This window comes from Malus domestica, chromosome 09 (assembly GCF_042453785.1).
Source record: "Malus domestica chromosome 09, GDT2T_hap1".
NCBI classification, from domain to species: domain Eukaryota; kingdom Viridiplantae; phylum Streptophyta; class Magnoliopsida; order Rosales; family Rosaceae; genus Malus; species Malus domestica.
The window spans coordinates 32,257,584-32,277,875 of record NC_091669.1 but is presented as its reverse complement, the minus strand read 5'-3'; the positions used below and the strand labels follow the sequence as shown (position 1 = coordinate 32,277,875).

General features: G+C 35.3%; 1 protein-coding gene across 1 annotated transcript; it reads left to right on the top strand.

Moving 5' to 3' along the window:
• Nucleotides 1-3,726: 3,726 nt before the first annotated feature.
• LOC103411748 (U-box domain-containing protein 4-like) lies at nt 3,727-7,768 on the top strand. Its single transcript, XM_008350374.4, has 2 exons — nt 3,727-4,281; nt 6,655-7,768. Exons 1-2 carry the CDS (start codon nt 3,986-3,988, stop codon nt 7,505-7,507), a joined length of 1,149 nt encoding a protein of 382 aa, XP_008348596.3. The 5' UTR covers nt 3,727-3,985; the 3' UTR covers nt 7,508-7,768.
• Nucleotides 7,769-20,292: the final 12,524 nt, after the last annotated feature.

Genomic DNA, 20,292 nt, shown 5'->3' with positions numbered 1-20,292 from the left:
CAAAAAAAAAATTATGTAGTTATCATAATTTATTTTTATGAACATTTTGCCTTTAAAATATTTAGATTCCAAGAAAGGTTGAAAATTCATTAAACCGACCTCATGAACATGTATTTATAGAGTTATTTTGGTGAATTTTGATTTAAATATTGTTTTAATTGTTTCATCAATTGGATTTAATTGTGGGCCGTTAGATCTTTTTTAACAGTTAGATTTGTTCATATTTGATCTCAACGGTTAGATTTAATGTATTTTAAATTTTAAATTTGCCCAAATTTTAGGTTTTAACCCAAAACTTACTTTAGACCAAACCATTGGAGAATGATTAGGTTAAAACCTAAATTTTGGTGGCCCAACCATTTAATCCTGGCCTAAATTTTGAGTTAAGTTTGTCCAAATTTTAGGTTTTAATCCAAAACTTATTGTTCAAAACCTAAATTTTAAAATTTTAGCCTAAGAGTTAGAGATGATCTCGTAAAAAAAAAAAACCTTAAAATGCTTTAAGTTATTTTAAAGGGTAAATTGCCAATTTATTTTCTAAATTATCACCTAAGTGAAAATTAGATGCCTAAACTATTTTTTTCAGAAAAATTAGTCCTTGAATTATAAAAATATGCCAATTACATCCCTAATATTAGATTTGAAGCCACTTGTCACAACCCGTCCCGAAATATTATATTTTAGGTGTGAAATTTCGAATATGCCCTTGGACGTTTTGAGTTATGTTGTGTGCTTTAGACTTGAGTTGTGGACCAATATGTTAAGTTCTAATTATTTTGGACCAATTATAACTAAACTTTCCTAGTTTGTGGTTGGTGGTTGGTGGTTGTTGCCAACTTCAACCACACATTCACTCACACACATACACATCACTCTCGTGCTCTCTCTCTCTCCTCCTTTTCGGACTTCTTTCCATTTTCCGTACAAGCCGTACGAATGAACTTCAAACTCAAGCTTTCATGCACAGATCGACGTCAATAAGGTAATTTTTGAACTCCTTGCAAGTTTCTGAGTTCATTCATACAAATTTTAAGACGTGAAACCTTCAATTTCACGAGGACTAAGAATCCCCGATTTAGAGTACTATTCATGTGGTCGTAATTATGGATGTTTCAAGAGATTTAAAGCTTGTGGGAAGCTTTAGAACATCCTTACGAAACTCGGAGAAGAAAAACGAAGTGAATTGGACGTCGGGAAGTCGAGATTGGCGATTTTTAAGTTTGGCCGGATTATCGGAGCTTTTTCCGGCGAGTTCCCGGAGTTTTAGGGTCTAAAAGTGGTAAGGTTTTATTCTACTCCTTCAGGGCTTCAATTTGATATAAATTTGGTGAATTTTGGTACAAAAATGAAGAAGTTATAAGGTTTTAAAGTTTTTCCAGTTTCCGGCGACGGCGACGGTCGCTGGAGTTTGAAGTAGGAGACGACAGAATGTTCCGTCAAAATTGATGGAATATTCCTAACGGCGACTAACGGCATTGGTTGATTTTAACGGTATATGCTTATATTTAACAGAATATTCCCTAACGCCATTAGGGAATCCGTTTGGTGTGCCAGGCACGTGCCTGCGCGTGGGCCGCGCGTCTGGCAGTGCATTGACCTGTGCGTGAGGGCGCGTAGGGTCATGAAGTTTTTTTCTAAAAATATGGGGATGTTCCTGGGGATGAGTAGATCATGGTGGTATATTCAAATACCCCATTTGAGCTTTGTATGAGAAGTTATTTCCTAGTTTTGTATATGTGCTTTAAATAACGTTTATTCAGTTATTTCGCATATAGGTGAGACCTATCATGGGGACGAGCGCCATCAATCGAGGCTCGAGGGCTATGACCCTTCGACATACCAATGAGTGGGCTTTTGGTTTTCCGTATATACTTATATACTTGAGATTTTTCCCAGAAAATATGTTTAAACGGATGTATGTTTTGGAAATGCCATGCAAGTATCTATCTATTTTAATTATGCATTAGTAGTTGCATACACTCATGATTGGTGATGCGGACGCATAGGTAAGTGCCAGGTAAGTTCATAAATCAACGGTATGAGATTGTTTCGGTTATGTGAGATATGTTATGATGTGATGAGAGCTCATAAACCTGCACCCTGGTGTTAGTGTTCCCGCTCAGAGTTAGGGCACAGTCTTTCATGTGATGTTCACCTCCCGCACCATATGATTTCCTTGGATCCAAGTTAGGTGCACAGGCTTGTTGTACATACCACTTTAGGTGGTTTCGACTTGTAGGTGACCTGAGATCATTCGCACAGCCTTCACGCGATCGTAGCACTATAGCATATTTACTTTACACCTAGTCTTGTCGTACAAGCCACTTGAGGTGGTTCCGACTCGTGTGCAGGATTTGATTTGATATGATTGAGATTGGTTATGAGATATATACCCAGCAATGCAGTTTGAGTTAGAGAGATTTGGCTAATGCGATATTTGACATTTATATATTTTGCCTGGTTTACCTATAGCATTGCATTGAGATAATTTGGCATGGTATAATTCTATGGATTTTCATCTTGAGTATGATTATGATTTCAGATACAACTTATTATTATTATTATTATTTTCTAGGAAATTATACAGGTTTTACGGCGAGGGGTTAGAACTTTTGAGAAATGAAATGATTTTGAAAAGCTTTGTTTTTGCCCACTCACACTTTATGTTTTGCGCCCCTCTAGGTTTTAGGTAGAAGTGCTTGGTGGATCACGAGGATTCTGACAGGGGTTCTGACAGAACATCACCATGTAAGATCACCCTCGGGTGTTGTATAATTAGTATTTGTCCTGCTTGACTACACTTAGGATATTTATGCTCTGGTTGTGTATTCACACTTAATATCTATCTAGCACTCTATTTTAGCTAATTCTCTAGTTGATTGGGTTTTTATTATTCGTAATTCCTTTTATATCTATTGCTTCTGCACTGTGCACATGGCTACGTCATTCTCATGTAACGGTCAGCACGCCCTGATTTAGGTTGTGGTGTGTCACCACTTCCGTCAATTTAAGTTATGTTACTTGCATATGATACACATTAGAGGGTAGATTGGTAATTTTCTATAAAAGAAGTGTATATAGTTAATTTTGGAGGGTAAATTAGAAGTTAGATTTGCAACCTATATGAAATGTTAAAGGCTTATAGGCAAGAAAATGACGGTATTGCATTCTAAAGTGTGTCAAGTAAGTTAAGTTTACAAAAAACTGGATAAAATAGCTTTAAATATAATAGGAGAGATGTAATTAGTAATTTTTAATGAATTTATGGACTTATTTTATCGAAAAAATTAATTTAGAGACCTAATTTTTACTGAGGTAATAATCCAAGCACTAAATTAGCACTTCATCCTATTTTAAAAGGAAAACTAATGAAAATAGCTTGAAAATTTTGAGTTTTAACCAAAAAGACAAAAATTTATTGTAAGTGAATAATACCAGAAGTGACTTTTTAGAGTAAAAATATGATAAATATCTTTAACGTTAAAAGCAGTATCATAAGTGTTTCGTTAAGACTCCTTATTTTAAAAGGAAAACTAATGAAAATGATTTGAAAACCTTGAGTTTTAATAATAAAAATAAAATAAAAGATAAAATAAATAGTACCATAATTAATTTTTTAATATAAAAATATAATTTTTCTTTAAAATAAATAACACCATTAATTAACTTTTCGTTAAAGTTCTCTATTTTAATACTAACTTCAACCAAGTGCTATTTTAAACCTATAGGGCATTATAGTCTAGTCGGCAAATTTCCAAAAGACAATTCAAAGGACGGAAGGACAAGTTGCTGTCCAATAAAAGTTTCGAACTGTTTGCTTAAACGCCAACCCTCCTCTCTTTCTCTCTCTCTCTCATCAGAGCTTCTCAGCCCCTAAATTTCCCCACTCAGATATTTCTTCCGCTCTCTGTTTTTTCTAACTCCACCTCCCACCCAACTAAACTTACCCACCGCCACCTCTTCACTTCGATCACCTCTCTTCTTAATGGATTCCCGTTCATCATCCGACGGTCGCAATTCGACTTCGGACTCACCCTCTTCCACCTTCTCCTCCTCCTCAGCCGTCCATCGCGCTCTGCAACTCATCCAATCCGACGACCAGGACTCCAAGCTCCAGGGCGCCCAGGAAATCCGGCGCCTCACCAAGACCTCGCAGCGCTGTCGGCGCCAGCTCTCCGACTCGGTGGGCCCACTCGTCTCCATGCTCCGAGTTTGCGACTCGCCCGAGTCCCATGAATCGGCCCTACTCGCCCTCCTCAACCTCGCCGTCAAGGATGAGACGTACGTACCCCGAACTCTTTCTATTTTCTTTTTAAAATAATAATCTTCTTTTTTTATCATGGAATTTAGTGACTATAGTTTCTTGGAAATTGTGTATGGATTTTCTGGGTGGAATTTTCTTCGTAGGATTCCTAATTTGGTGAAAAATATCAATATTATAATTTATTTATAACAGAAATAAGCTCGGTATATCAGATGTAAAAATACAATTGATTTGATGTCCGATACATTAAAAAATTATCTCATCACTCAGTATCCTATTTCGAGATCCAAAATACAATTTTTATCGTTTCTAATAAAAATGAAATTCACATATGTTGATGGAAGAAGCCTCTATTAATCTATGTTACGATAGATGGTAGCACTACTCTTCGGAGATTCTTTTTTATAATTTTTTTTTCTTTTTCTCTTTTGCTTTATATATCTTTTCGTTTTATCTGATTGGTTACTGAGAAAACAGTAGGGAGCAATATGCTAAAGTTGTCGGTCAGATTTTCATGGTTCTGGATTTGTCAAAATAAATTTCATTTGGGTTATTTAAATGGGATGGTACTTTGGTTGGTTATAATTAGGTCCATAAAGTTACCAAAAAGATTCTTACATCTTAATCATTCATTGTACATCATGCGGTCATAAATCATTTAAAAATTTTTATTTAAAATTAACCATAAATAGTATCTGACAAAAATTGATCACACGATGTACGATAAACGATTAAAATGTAAGGATCTCCATGATCCACCCAAGAGGATTCGGAAAGGATCCTCATCCATGCTCCATTTTCTTATGAAATTGTATGCTATGGCCGTTTGGTTGTTTATAAAATAGTATTCTTGGTATAATTGCTTAAACAGTATTGAAAATAAAGGAACAACATATAATATACACACACATATTATATTTGTTTGGAAGTGGAGAGATTTTTTAGTGTGACTGAAACAGAAACACGGTCTGGTACATCAAGTGTCATAATAAAAGTAGTTGGGTCGTACCGAGTGCACAAGGTTCATGCTTTACGCAGGGTCTAGGAGAGGTGAATGTCGGCTAACCTTTCCCCCATTTATGTTCCAGCCATAATGAAAAATCTCCACCACGTGATTAAAGAGAATTGTTTTATATTTGTAGCAACCAAAAGGAACATTAGAAAGTTGAAGGCAAATAAGAACCAATCAAAATATTAAGAAAACAAATGTGGTTGCTTTGTGAATTATGATAGACTTGTATTGAAGGGAATTGGATGCTTCAGGGTTCGAGAAGCCTGTGGGATCCAAGGAGTTGTTGCTCCCTTTTTCTTTTGCTTCTTACTCTATCTCCTCCTTTTTCTTATGAATCTTACTGCCCAAGTTATCATATTTTAATTAAAAATATTTTGTTTAGTGGGGAATAAGACAACTACGTATACCTCCTTCTTAATCTTTTTGCACGTGTATTGGTTGCTTTCTTTTCCTTTTTCTTTTATCTCTACTAATTAATAAAACACTCATTGTCAATCAAAATCTTATAAAATTATCAGTTTAACCCTCTAATTAAAACAGAAAATGAATAAGAAATATGAGGCTGAAATGTAATTTCACACAATCAAATTTTGTTGTTTTTTTTTTCAAAGTCTCACTTACATGTAATTCTTACATATCTCTAATTAAAAAAAAAAAATCTCACTCCCACATTCTCTATCACTCTCTTCCTCTCTCATTCTATTTCAAAAACAAAAATAAAAAAATTTCTCACACACTTTGTGTGTGCCCATATACTAGTTTTTAATAATGCTTTCCTTTCCTTTAGTCCAAATATAAATCACACTTATGTAATTAAATAAAAAAAACATTTTTTATTTTTTTTGTATTCTTTTGTGGTAGTTGCACCTAAATGGGAATGTAACTAAGCGCAAACGTGGGTTAAATCAGTCTATTAGGGCAGCGTGCCCTTTTAATCCTAAGTTTGAATCACTTTCATAAATTAGGGTTAGTTTAGAATAGAATATCGAATAGTCTAAGCAATGTGAGAAACAGGCATTTATGCAAGTGATATAAATGAAATCACATTATGTTTAATGAAATTACTGGTTGAGCATATTTCCTTTCAGATTGAAAGATGGTTGGATAATTTGAATTTTATTTCTGGCCAGGAAGGCCAAGTCTTTTTCTTGTTTTTGGTAAATCATGTTAATTCATCATTTATCGTGTTCTTTCTCATTGGATTTGTGCCGTTCGATTAGTTTAAACCTTTTTGGTTTCAGATTTCTAGATATCCCTGTCCCTTGTGTTGACTTAACATTTACCCAGCTTTTGTTTCACTTTCTAGATGCTGTAATATTTTTGCCACAATCTTTGTGTTTCTGCTGCTGATTTTTCTTCTCAATATTTGGTTTCTCAGGAACAAAATTAAGATAGTGGAAGCTGGTGCTTTAGAACCAATAATTACTTTCCTTCAATCACAAAGTTGCAACCTTCAGGAGTGTGCAACTGCAGCTCTACTCACCCTATCGGCTTCTGCCATCAACAAGCCAGTTATAGGTGCTTCTGGTGCCATTCCTCTTCTCGTCGAAATCCTTAGACATGGAGCCCCACAAGCTAAAGTCGATTCAGTAATGGCGCTTTCCAATCTCTCCACGCACCCTGCAAACCTTAGCATCATTCTTGAAGCAAAACCAATTCCGTCCATAGTTTCCTTATTGAAACCCTGCAAGAAATCTTCAAAAACGGCTGAGAAATGCTGTGCTCTGATAGAATCTCTGGTGGGATTCGATGAGGGCAGAACTGCCCTCACATCTGAAGAAGGCGGAGTGCTAGCAGTGATTGAGGTGCTTGAGAATGGATCGCTCCAAAGTCGGGAGCACGCTGTAAGTGCTCTACTAACAATGTGTCAAAGTGACAGGTGCAGATATAGAGAAGCGATCCTTAAGGACGGGGTAATCCCTGGACTTCTTGAGCTGACAGTTCAAGGCACGCCCAAGTCTCAGACAAAAGCGCATACGCTTTTGCGCTTATTGAGGGACTCTCCGTACCCCAGATCAGATCTTCAGGCAGACACACTGGAGAACATTGTATGCAACATCATCTCTCAGATTGACAGTGATGACCAGTCCAATAAAGCGAAGAAAATGCTGGCCGAGATGGTTCAAGTCAGCATGGAACAAAGCTTGAGACATTTACAGCAAAGGGCTCTGGTATGCACATCAACTGATCTGCCTATCAGTACTTGCACCTCTGAAGTTTCTTTGAAATGAATGTTTTCGTTTAATTAGCTTCGTCTTTCTTACACGGGCCATGTGAGATAAAATTTCCATACTGTACTAGAACAAAGAACAAAGAATGATAGAGTGAAATGAAGCCAGTCCAGGCCTTCGTTTGTGAAGTCGGGTGACTGGTAAGTGTGAATAAACTGGAAAATGTATGAGAGATTGATAGAAATATATGTTTTTATTAGTTGGTTTGCAAAGAAACTGTTGTATCCCCAAGTATAATAACGTTAGCGAAAGCTTTAAATATATCTCCTTGTTTACTTGACATATGAGGCTTCTCTGTTAATATTTATTTTTTGGGTTGGATTCACAAGTACTTTCGCTCAGTCGTCGTTCGGCGCGAGAGCCGAGTACATCGCATTGCTCATAGAGTCGTTGATGGTGGCCCACTTATTTCCATACTTGGCGAGCCTCGTCGATGATCTCATCCTCCTCAGGAGTGAAGGCCCGTTGCTACACCCTCCGGCGAGAGCTGGTTGCACCACTGATGCAGCCGGCAGGACTTGCCCGATTGTCCTGAAACCGACTTGTTTATCATTGAAAGGTTGCGAGTGCCGTGGCGGTGAACGAGTTGCCGTAACTTCTCGTCGTCGTCGGGGTTCTACGGACATTTAGTTGAATATCAGAGTGCGGAACAAACAAGACTAACAAAATAATAAGAATTTTATTAAACTAACTAAGAATGCTGAAACGGCTACAACACCCTTAGAGATTACATTGTGAATGAATTGATAATTCTACAAGTTACAAAGCATCATATATATAGAGAACTAACCTAACCCTAAGACCCTATTTGACACACCGTATAAGGCACTAGATAGTACTAATAATACGATGTACGATGTTTGGTGGCTGTTTGGATTAAATAGGCACCGGATTAAATAATATGAGCCCACCTTTTTTACACAGTGTTTACCTGCTTGCTTATACCATCCAATTTCACGGTATAACTTAGTCGGGCTTTCTTCCTGCCAGACGCACTCTTCCACTCTAGGCGCTCTCTCTTCCTCTCCAGACGCTCCCTCTTCCTCTCCAGACGCACTCTTGCTCTCATCCCAGGTTCGTCTTCTCAAATTCTTCTTCTTCGTTTGAATCACACTTCGTCTTTTCAATTTTCTTCTTCTGGGATTCCGCCCCTCCCTCTTATTTTTCTTGCAATTGATTGAATCTAGTTATTATTTTCTCTCTAATTATGTAATTGATTATGTAATTTTGTGTTTTAATTAGAAATTTTGAATTTTATGGTTTGCTATTGGGGTTGAATTTAGGGTTTGTTGTTGGTGTTGAACTTTAATAAGAATTTTAATGATTGGTTAGAGTGGGAGTGTGCAGGTTCACTTACCTAAACAAAACTTTGTCTCTGGCGCAGCTCCCGTTTCACTCGATGTCTCACAGCCGCAACGCAACCATACGGACAACTGGGTAAGCCAATTTCTCTTCGCTCTTATTTTCTCTCTCTCTCTCTCTCTCTCTCTCTCTCTCTCTCTCTCCCTCTCTCTCACTCCCCATCACCGTCTATGGCCCGAAAATTAGATCCCAATAAATTGCTGTTCTTCTCAGTTTTTACATCACTCCCTCTCAGCTTTTATCCATTTTTTTTATGTGAATTTTACTTTTTATCTAGATATATATATATATGTGTGTGTGTGTGTGTGTGTGTGTGTGTGAATAATTTTGGACTAGGGTTGTTGAATTGTTGATTGGCATTTATTCCACTTTGTAAAGTAATTGCCTTTTAGAAAAAAGAGTGTGAGTGAGAAATAGAGAAGAAATGGAGAGTTGCTGCTCTTCTGATGTTTCGGCTTAATTTTGATGCAACATGACACTCAATTTTAATGCAACATGAGGTGATGAATATATAATGCTTTGAGGTCGTACAAAGTGCCATCATAGACTAGACTTCTTTTCTCACCGGAACTTGGTGTTTTGATTTTTTGAATTCGATTCGTAACATGTTTCCTTGATTGATGAATGTTAAGACATCTTTCTGATTTCATTGTAATTTTTCCTTCTGATCACCCCAACAGTCTGTAGGATTTATTATCTGCCTATGACATTTTTTGGTAGGACTTATTAACATGTTTCCTTCCGTTTTCAGTGTTATTATGCATTCATGCTCTAGTTACTTAATTTTTTGCCACTATCTAATAATGTTATTTTATATTTTCACTAGACATGGATCAAAGAAAGATTGTGGCATGCTTCATTGTTAAGTTGTGGTACTTGAATATTGTGACTTGGTTGATGATGTGGTTCATGATGAATCATAATTCAGCTAGAAGGCAGAATCGGCAACTTGCACTTAGAAATAGCACATTTGTTAGGAGAATGGTAGGGTCAGCCTATTTAGACATCATAATAGGATATGATGATGTTCAGTGTGTGAACCAAATTAGAATGGATAGAAGAACGTTCCATTATTTATGTCAAATGCTTCGTGACCACGGTAGAGTAAAATTGGATGGTGTAGTGACAATGGAAGAATAAGTTTGCATGTTTTTGCATATACTTGCACATCATGTCAAGAATCGTACAATTGGGTGTAGGTTTTGTCGATCGGGGGAGACCATAAGTAGGTATTTCAATTCCATTCTACATGGAGTGTTAAGGCTACAAGGTAGACTTTTGAAAGTGCCAGAACCCATTCCTAATGCCTATCCAAATGCTAAATGAAGTTGGTTTGAGGTATTCTTCATATTTTATAAAAATTACTTCTAAAATTAATGTAATTAAATATATTGAGCTTACTAATATTAATGATTTTTTTTAGAATTGCTTGGGGGCATTGGATGGGACTTACATTAACGTTCATGTCCCTGAGCGAGATAAACCAAGATACAGATCAAGGAAGGGAGAGATTGCGACCAATATGTTGGGAGTTTGTAATCTAGACATGAATTTTATATTTGTGTACCCAAGTTGGGAAGGGTTGGCCTCTGATTCTAGAGTACTCCGAGATGCGATAAGTAGACCATCGGGATTAAAAGTTCCCATGGGTAACAATAGATTATTTGTTTATATTAGTAATTTGAATCCTCATTTTTCTTATATATAGTAATATACATTTTTTGGTGTGTTAGGGTGTTACTACCTTGTGGATGGTGGGTACACAAATGGTCCAGGATACCTTGCACTGTATAAGGGAGTGCGTTACCATCTCTCGGAGTGGAGAAATAGAAGACTCCTGATTAATCATGAGGAGTATTTCAATATGAAACATGCTCAAGCTAGAAATGTCTGTGAGATATGTTTTGGATTACTTAAGATGCGTTGGAGCATCTTAAGAGGTCCATCATTTTTCCCAATTAAAACACAACTTAAGATTATGACAGCCTGCTGCCTATTACATAATATTATTAGAAGGCATATGTCAGCTGATCCAATAGAAAATGAAATCCTAAACTTGGACGAATCTGAAAGTAGTGATGATGATGAAGATATGATTAAGACTGTTCAACCTACACAAGAATGGACTACATGGAGAAACACTTTGGCTATGAATATGTACAATGAGTGGCGTGCACAAGTGTGATTTGATTAAATTTTCTTACGTATGCATGCTGTCATTTGGTTTGGTTTGTGTCACACCCCAAAACTTGAGATGTGAGATTAAGTAAAATAAATAGAACAAAGTGGTCGTTTAAGGATGCAAAACAAATTTCATCTTAAGATTATGTCGACGAAAAGTTAAATCCCCCAATTTCCATAAAGTTAAACTACAAAAATCAATTTAAAGAAATAGAGTTAAAGGTCTCATGGTAATACAAACTACAAAAGCGACCTGAACCGTAAAATTCACCGAAAATAGCTCGTTCAACCAAAATGCGTGAAAATTTCCAGATCCAATGTAGACCCACGAAACTAAGTTGTGTCAAAATTTCATTGATTTTCGAGTTCGGTAAGTATAGGAAAATGTTAAAACTAAAACAGGCATGCTGCTGTTTTCCTGTAAGAACAATTTCAGCAGCTCCAAATTACTTTGCAAACAAAACTATCTATATTCCAAAGAAAAAAAATCTGAATTTTTGCAACATTCCACTTAGGTAATAGATACACACCCACAATTTTAAACATAACCACGTTCATATTGGTTCTTCAAGAGACATTCATAAAACCTTACTAATTAAAATAAGTTCACAAAAGACCTTTAGGTCTTCTAACAAGAAAACATTTTCAGGCTATTTGAGGAAAATGTACATGAGCAAAACTATACAAGCCAAAAGACGAGTAGTTATATATACATGGTTTTCATAGCCCAGGTAAGTAGAATCTCCAACCCACCGAGGTCGACATCATTTTAGTCTACTACGCCACAAAATGATCATTTACAAACAAAAACTAACTATTCAAACACTTTGGCAGCTCACCCAAAAGAAGTGTACGCCTGGACTCCAGTTATCTAACCCACACTAGAGCTGCCACTTGAAAATCAGCTAGTCGACCCTACACACCTGAAAGTACATGTGTAGAAAAACGGGGTGAGCATAAAATGCCCAGTAGGGGTAAGTCCATAGTCATTTAAAATCTCTAGTGCATGCCGAAAGTAATAAAAGTGATTCAAACGGTTTATTTTCACCACCACGTAATCCAACAATTTAAAAATTTATGGAAAGCAACATATGACAGAAAAACCAAAGGTTTCGGAGCATTAGCAACTTGATAACAACGGTACAACACACAAGTTCAAAAATCACTTCTTTTTTCATAAGGATAACAAAGCCATTATCATTTAAAGAATCACTAGCACACCAAATCACAAAGATCTTCTTTTATCCCAAACAAGTGACAAGCAGATTGGAAAGAACCGTAATATACCTGGCCAATACACATATCACATGTATTTATCACTTTCGTAACTCATTCTCACAGCCCCCACACATGGAGCTTTCCCCGGGGAACCTTGGGTCATTGTGCCCATAATCAAACAACTTCACGGGTCATTGTGCCCATTCATACATTTCTCAACATTCTCAACTGCACATGTATTACACTACTTTCCATCTACTTTCACAATTTGAACATTCGTATTGAGATGCTTCAATATTTGGTATTGAGTAAAATAAGAGGCATACACATCAAAACAAAATCTTGAAAAAAATCATTTCAATCACTTTAAACTCACCAAAGTTGTAGTAACGGAATTCGAATCATTTAGATCAAACCATAGTGAAATATTTTCTCCACTTCTTTCACATAATCGAAAAAGAAAACATTTTAAGTAAGCTTAAAAAATGTTCAAATGTCATCAATCCTTGATCAAGTAAAAATGAAAAACCAAAATATTTTATTTTTGATTAAAACTCCCCTACCTCAACACAATTTCTTGATATTCAACTTCTAGGGTGTTGGTCGACTTGTGTCGTCCCCTTGTCCTTCTCTTCCTTATCTATAAACAAGAAAAATCATTACACACCACTTATACAAATATCTAACAACATACCCTAATTCAAGGTTAATTGGGGACTTAAATCAAACACTTGGTGCTCAACTCTAAAACTATAACATGAACTATGATACCTTCATGTTCTTTTACTCCCACCCAAACTAATTCATGGGTTAACAAACCAAAAAAAAAAAAAATCAAATAGATCCCAAAGGTAAGAAATAAATACCTTAAATGGAGACAAAGGAAAGATCCTCACTTGTTCTAATCTTCACAAGCAAAGAAAACTAAACTCCTCTTCCTTAGATTTCCTTTTTGACAAGTGAAGAGTTAAAAGGGGTAAACCCCTTTCATTATTTTCGGCTAGAGGGAAGGCAGGAAGGGAACATAGGGATTTCTAGAACCCATCCCTTTTTTTATATCTCAAACGTCAACTTTACCTCCTTTTTTTTTTCTTTATATATATATATATATATATATATATATTTTTTTTTTTAATGGCCAAAGGCCAATTGATCTAACCTCAAATAAGGCAAAACAATTTTTGCTAACAAAGACCACAAGTGATTCACTCTTAATCCCCACTTAAAATTTTCGGGATATTACAATTTGTTATTTGAACAAATAGTGATTTTTTATGTATTCGGTTATGATACTTTATTTGAACAAAGTGTGACCTGGTTATGTATTTATTTAAAAAGTGTGATGATTTGCTTATGGTTTTTATCACTTACTATTAATTATATGCACTGTTCATTATATGCTATTTTATTGTGTATGTAATTATAGGAATGGAAAGTGAACAAAGTAGTCAACCAAAAAGAAGTAGAAGGGTTTGGAAACAACATGAAGAAGATGCATTGCTATCCATACTTGAGGAGGCAGTTGTTAAGAATTTGCGATGTGATAATGGTTGTTTCAAACCCGGAAAAATGGCTCAGTTTGAAACAGCTATTAATTTGAAATGTCCTAATGCCAATATAAAGGCAGTTCTACATATTGAGTCCAAAATGAGGAGGTGGAAAAAAGATTATGCAATAGTTTATGACATGGTTAATAAAACTGGTTTTGCACGGAATGAGTGTATTGAGGTTGATAGCATTGAAGTATGGCAGTCCTATGTGAAGGTAATTATCTAACATAATACTAGAATTTAACTTTACTTATTTGATTACTTAACATGTTCCTTTACATACAATTTAATAGTATGAATTTGTCTACCAAACCATATCTTCCAGCCCCATTCATTATGACAGCTTAATTAAATTAATGGATGCTTGATTATATCAAGATAGGTTGAAGGGAACAAAATAAGATTATGTGTATTTCATGGATAATGTGATTTGTTTTCACATTGCAAGTTAACAAAGAAGCAGAGGGCTAACTAGGAAAATTGTTTCCATTGTATGACAAATTGAATGTTATTTTTGGGAAAGACCGAGCAACTGGAGTAGGAGCTGCAACTCCTACTGAGATGATGAATGAGCCTGAGCACATTAATGAAGATGAAGATGAAGATGAGGTGGAGACTAGTTCTCCTTCTCAAGGAAGAAAATATCGGTAATATCGGAAATATCGGTAGTCCGAAAATACGGAAATATCGATGGAAATATCGGGATAATATCGATATCGATAAAAATTACATGGAAACCACGGAAATTGTAAGAAAAACTTGGAAATTTTTATTGAAACTTTGCAGGATGTTTATTTAGTCAATTATCTATTAGTTTATCACAAAAAATTGAAAGGAAATGCATTGCATGATGGATTTAACTGATTTAAGTTGATTATATAGCGAGCTGGCAAACATTGTGAGTGTAGAAAATATGTAGTAATTAATGAAAGAAGTTTAAACACACCATAATCATTTATATATAATGAATTAGTACAATATTTTACACTTTATACATTGCATGGTAAGATACATGAGTGACTAAGTACCACATAGAGTTCCTATGAGGTTCAAATTTTTCACTATCTTCATCATCTCTATGTGTAGAGTAAGTGTATTGTGAAGAGTAGTCAGCAACCATGACAATGGCTTTCAAGAACCGAAACCCAAAAGTCAATAGGAAACCGAATACTTCGGTATTTTTCGGGATTTCGGGATTACCAAACAAATGGGATTTGGAAACCAATCCCATATCGAAAATTTCGGTATTTTTCGGGATGGTTTTGGTGTGGGACTTTTTCGGTTTGGTTTGGGATTTTCGGGAATTTTTTCCAACCATACATGTAAGTGACCAAATAAAAAATAGAAAAATTAAAAACCACATGCCATTGACTAAGTAATTAATTGACACAATTTAAAATATAATACCACAAAAAATTTGGAATATGGGCAAATTTGTTTCTTGCAAAAAGAATTCAAAACAAAACCATATATATAAATAGTTTAGCATGTTTTCACAAAAACATAAGTGGTATAGTGGTCAAGGCGTTGAAGGAGTTAGATGGGAGGGGTTCGAATCCCTTTATGTGCAAGTTTGAGACTTTTTAGAAATTTTCAAATATTTTTAGGTTTATCTCGCGATAATATCGATATTATCGCGATATTATAACGATAATTAAAGAAATACTCACGAAATATCGTTATACGAAAAAAACGATTTCGCCGATATCATCGATATTTTCATCTATGCTCCTTCTATTGCTTAACGGTCTAGCAGTTCAAGTACTCGGAAAAGGAAGAGAGCTGCTAATGATAATGATCTTGCTGTGGCATTTAAAGAAATGCTTTCTGAATCTGTGGATAAGTTGGGTAAAGTTTTACAAGCTACTTTTAGGAAAGGAGTGGATCCAAAACCTGAGATTGCTTCAAAATTGTCAAAGATGGATTTGTCTATTGAGGATCAAATCAAGGCACTAAATATTCTTTTCAAAAAGCTACAGAATGAGAGGACATTCTTGTCTTTGGATGGTGCAATGCAAAAAGCTTTCATACTCATGTTACTTGGACAAAGTAACCGCAATTGACATTTCAAACCAACAACAATATATTTTGTTAAAAGTAGCATGCATATCTTTTGTTAAAAGCTGCAGCATGCATATATTTTGGCTATCTGGACAAACTGTTTCTTACTGAAACCAACTTGCATTTGTATATTTTATGAACCTGAATATGTGGTTGGATTATATAACGTAACGATTGTAGTTGTTTTTTGTGAACCTTCTTTTATGTTATTGGAAAATATTTTGAATTTGATGTATGGAATTTACTATTTTTCTTTGTTATTTGAAAATTTGCGTGGTTTTCAATAGGTATAAATATGAGAAAAGTTCAACAAACAAAGAAAGATTTGTTAATTTTTTTTTCTCTTGTCTTATCCGGTTCAGTACCAAACACAGTATAAATAATACAGTCATTAATCCGATACTTCACCAAACGCCGGACTACTTTAGTCAGTACTATCCGGTGGCTATTTATCCTATCCGACAGAAATGGTCAGGACAGTCTGAGCTACCAAACGAGGCCTAATAAGCAAGAAAACGAAACCCTAATACTAACGGGCTAAACCCAAATTCAAACAATAAAATAATCCTAAATTCCAACACCTTTTACCCGATCTAATTCTCTCAGCTCCATCACGGAAGACTGCATTGCTACCTATTATCGCCGATCCATATAGAAATCCATAATTCTAGCTAACTCTAGATAAAAACGAAGTCAAAATTCAAAAGAGGATAAATAATCTACAAAATTGGAGGGAGAGATTAGGAGAGGCGGTGGAGGGAGGAGGAGAGAGAGAGTCTCTGCCCTGAGAGACTTAACAACAAATATAAACTTTCTCGAAAAAAATAAAAAAAAACAACAAATATAAAATATTACTTTTATTTTCAACTTGTAAATATAAACAGGTAAACGGATATGGTTAAATAAGTATGAGGTTATGATTATGGTTATCCGTTTATAAACGGTTCTGGTTAGGAGTATACTCATTTATGAAATTACCCAACGGGTAAATGGTTATGCGTGTATTAATCTAAACGGTTATTGGCAAATAACTGCGGTAATTCGCGTGCTATAACTGTTGCCCATCCTTAATCCACCCTCCTAAGTCCCAAGTCTCTCTTTGGATAAAATTTGTTTTAATTATTCACATGATTAATTTTATACATGTGTTCGTTTATTATTTTGTAAAAGATGAGAAGCTTACTATTGAACTTTAGTAGGGGAGGAGAAGGAGGAGGAAGAGGAAAACTACGGCAATGGCGACGCCGGCGGCGGCAATGGCTAATATTTTGTTTCTTACTTTTTGGTTTTGTAACAAATATATATATATATATATTGTATTTACATATTCATTTTACAGGGATGCATTATACGTATGTCTCTATATATTGATGATGTGTTGTATTTTGTTTTTGCAAGGTGGTAATGTTTTTTGAATTTGATTTCCAAATTCGGTGTGCTTGGCTTTGCTACTCTATAGCTTTCCGACAAAACAAGCCCGCCAAATTCGAGAATCAAATTCAAAAGAACACTACCACGTTACTCAAATTGAATATATATCATCTATATACAAAGACATATGCATAATGCATGCATATAAAATAAATATGTAAATGCGTATATATATTTGTTACAAAACAAAAAAAATACTAAGCAAATCATTTACCATCGCCGTCGCCGTCGCCACCATTGCCACCGTCTTCTTATTCCTCCCCTTCATCTTCCTACTCTTCCTCTCCCTCTTCCTCATCGATGTGAAATAGCTAAACAGTAAAGACACACCAAATAGTAGAGATAACTTCCGTCGACATGGTGCAGGAAATCGTAGCCTAAGTGTTGGAGATCATAAACCAAACACAAATTATAGCTTTATCATACGAACTCTATAGAGTCGATAGGTTTGCCAAAATGTATCTATCGTACATTGGCAAACCTATTGATTCTACACGAGTCTAGTATGATAAAACTAGTTTGTGTTTCATTCATGGTCTCCAACACTTTAGCTATATATATTGGCATCGTGCACCATGCCGATTGAAGTTATGTTTACCATTTGGTGTGCCATTTCTGTTTATGAAAGTATTTGTTCTCCATCATAAAGTGTGGAGTGGTATATATCGTAGAGAAACACACAACTCGTTCACCTTTTCGTACTTTCACAGCTCTCCAAAACTCAAGCAAAAGAAAAACAAATTCAGTCAATAACTTAAAAAATCAGGTATTTTGCATGGCCTAGCATTTTCAGAGTAGTGTCCAGCCGGTCAATGACATGGCTTGTGAACTTGATTCTCTCTCTCTCTCTCTGTGGAAATTTGGACGCACATGAGCAATTATAACCATTAATCCTGATGTAGTTAGTAACATTTGCTTATTATTTATTTAATTAAGTCCATAAACATGAGTTTAATTTAGCTTCCAGGACATTGCAACAGTGCTGCCCGACTGGCACACACTACTCACATTCCATCATTAATAACTGATTAATCTTGCAAAAATTTTCAGTGTGCTTAGAAACAGTCTAGTATACCAATTGTGATATACAATGGATTGAATATTTTTTTTAAATTTCTAACAAATTGTATTATTACACTTGATGTACCAAACTATATTCCTCACCACACATAAAAATATCTATTGATCTTGAATATTATTGGTTCTTTGTTTGCAAGTGCTGCCGCAACGACATTAAAAAAATACAATTTTAAGTACGAATGGTCAATGGGCATAGCCCGATTCTGCATTGTTTGGGCCTAAGTTGATAGTTTGCGGAAACAATGAATAAAGAGGAAAGGTCTTTTTTTGATATGAATATAATGGATAAAACATTGGGAATTTTAACGAAAAGTTCATACTACTGTTCATTTTAACGAAAAATCATATTTTTACATTAATAAGTCAATCATGGTACTATTCACTTTACTCTTTATTTTGTCATTATCGTTAAAACTCAAAGTTTTCAAGTCATTTTCATTAGTTTTCCTAACATTCACCATATCCAACGAGAGTTAAAGGTAGAAACGAAAATGTGTTCAACGTAGAGATATAATATGAATTTACTAGTGCCACTTAGTACTATGGTCTAGTGATATTTCTCTTTATTTGTAAGGCCATCTCCAACCGAAGGCTAGTCAGATGGTTCATTTTAGCTATCTGGCCCTCCAAGAAATTAATATTTTAATGAACAGTGCACATCCATATTTCTTACAATCTCCAATCGAGGCACAAAGGGCCATATGACTCGTTTTAGCCTTACCACAAAAAACCATCTCCAACCAAGGGCCAAGGGCTATAGTATGGAATGTGAAGAATTGAAATAAAGTGAGGTAAGATAGTATGGAATGGTGAAAAATATGTGAGAAATGATAAAGGAAAAAATTGGAAATTATATAAAAAAAAGGTCCAAAAAAAGAAAGAAAGAAAAGTGGGATGCGCAAATGGAAAAGAACCAAAAAAAAAAAAAAAGGGCTAGTAAGCGAGCTGGTTGGCTGGCTAAAGATGGCCAACCGGTTGACCCTTTGGCTCTTTTTTGTTCAATGGGGCCCATGAGCCATTTGGTCTGACCTTCGGTTGGAGATAGTTTTCAGGCTATGTTCCGCCTTTTGGCCCTCTAGACCATTCGGTTGGAGATGGCCTAATCGAGAGATCTTAGGTTTGATTCTCGTCAAGGGAAAATTTGAATCATATTATTGTTAGCTCATTGTGAGGTTAAGTGCACCCCCTCTCTCTTAGTGTATACAATATCATTTGTTCAAAGATGAATTTACTCGTGAAGGAAACTTTTTCATTTGCAATCCCTCCAAAAAGGAGATATTAGAATGGAGAAATTTCTTTCTTGTCTGACACATTCTTACCTTCTCAACATAAAAAAATCAATTTCCTTCGCCTTTAATGTACCTCAAAGTTAGAAGACATTTATTCCAAGGAAAATGTTATTAGCACTTTAAAAATCTCATTCTACACTTCTCACAAGTGTATTTTTTCTTCTTCCAAATATAGAAAGTTTGGAGTGTAGAATGAGATTTTTGAAGTGCCAATAACAATTTCCTATTCCAATTCAATTATAAAGACCAATGATGCCAAAATGCCAAATAGAAAAGAAAAAAATGGTGACCACTTAATACTATGGTCTAGTGGTGTTTTTCGTCACTAGTAAGTGATAGGTTTTAGTATGAATAATATCGTTTGTTAAAAAAAAAAAGCCATAATATTAGGAGTTTTAAAAATCTTTTTCCTAATAAAAATGAGTTTAGATGATACGTTTCTTGAGGGTCAAGTAGATCATTATTGATAAGGGTAGGCCTTGTCTACCATTCCGGTACATGATCTAATGAATTAATTGAGTAATGTTACATTTACCATCTACTTGCACCATTATTTATACATTTTTTTAATAAAGGTAGGGTTCGTCAATGCATGTATGTTCTATTTATATTA

Bases quoted from the DNA above. Each gene is read 5' to 3' on its own strand.
- LOC103411748 (XM_008350374.4), top strand. From the start codon at position 3,986: ATGGATTCCCGTTCATCATCCGACGGTCGCAATTCGACTTCGGACTCA. The intron at 4,282-6,654 runs GTACGTACCCCG...TTGGTTTCTCAG, and splicing joins CTCGCCGTCAAGGATGAGAC to GAACAAAATTAAGATAGTGG.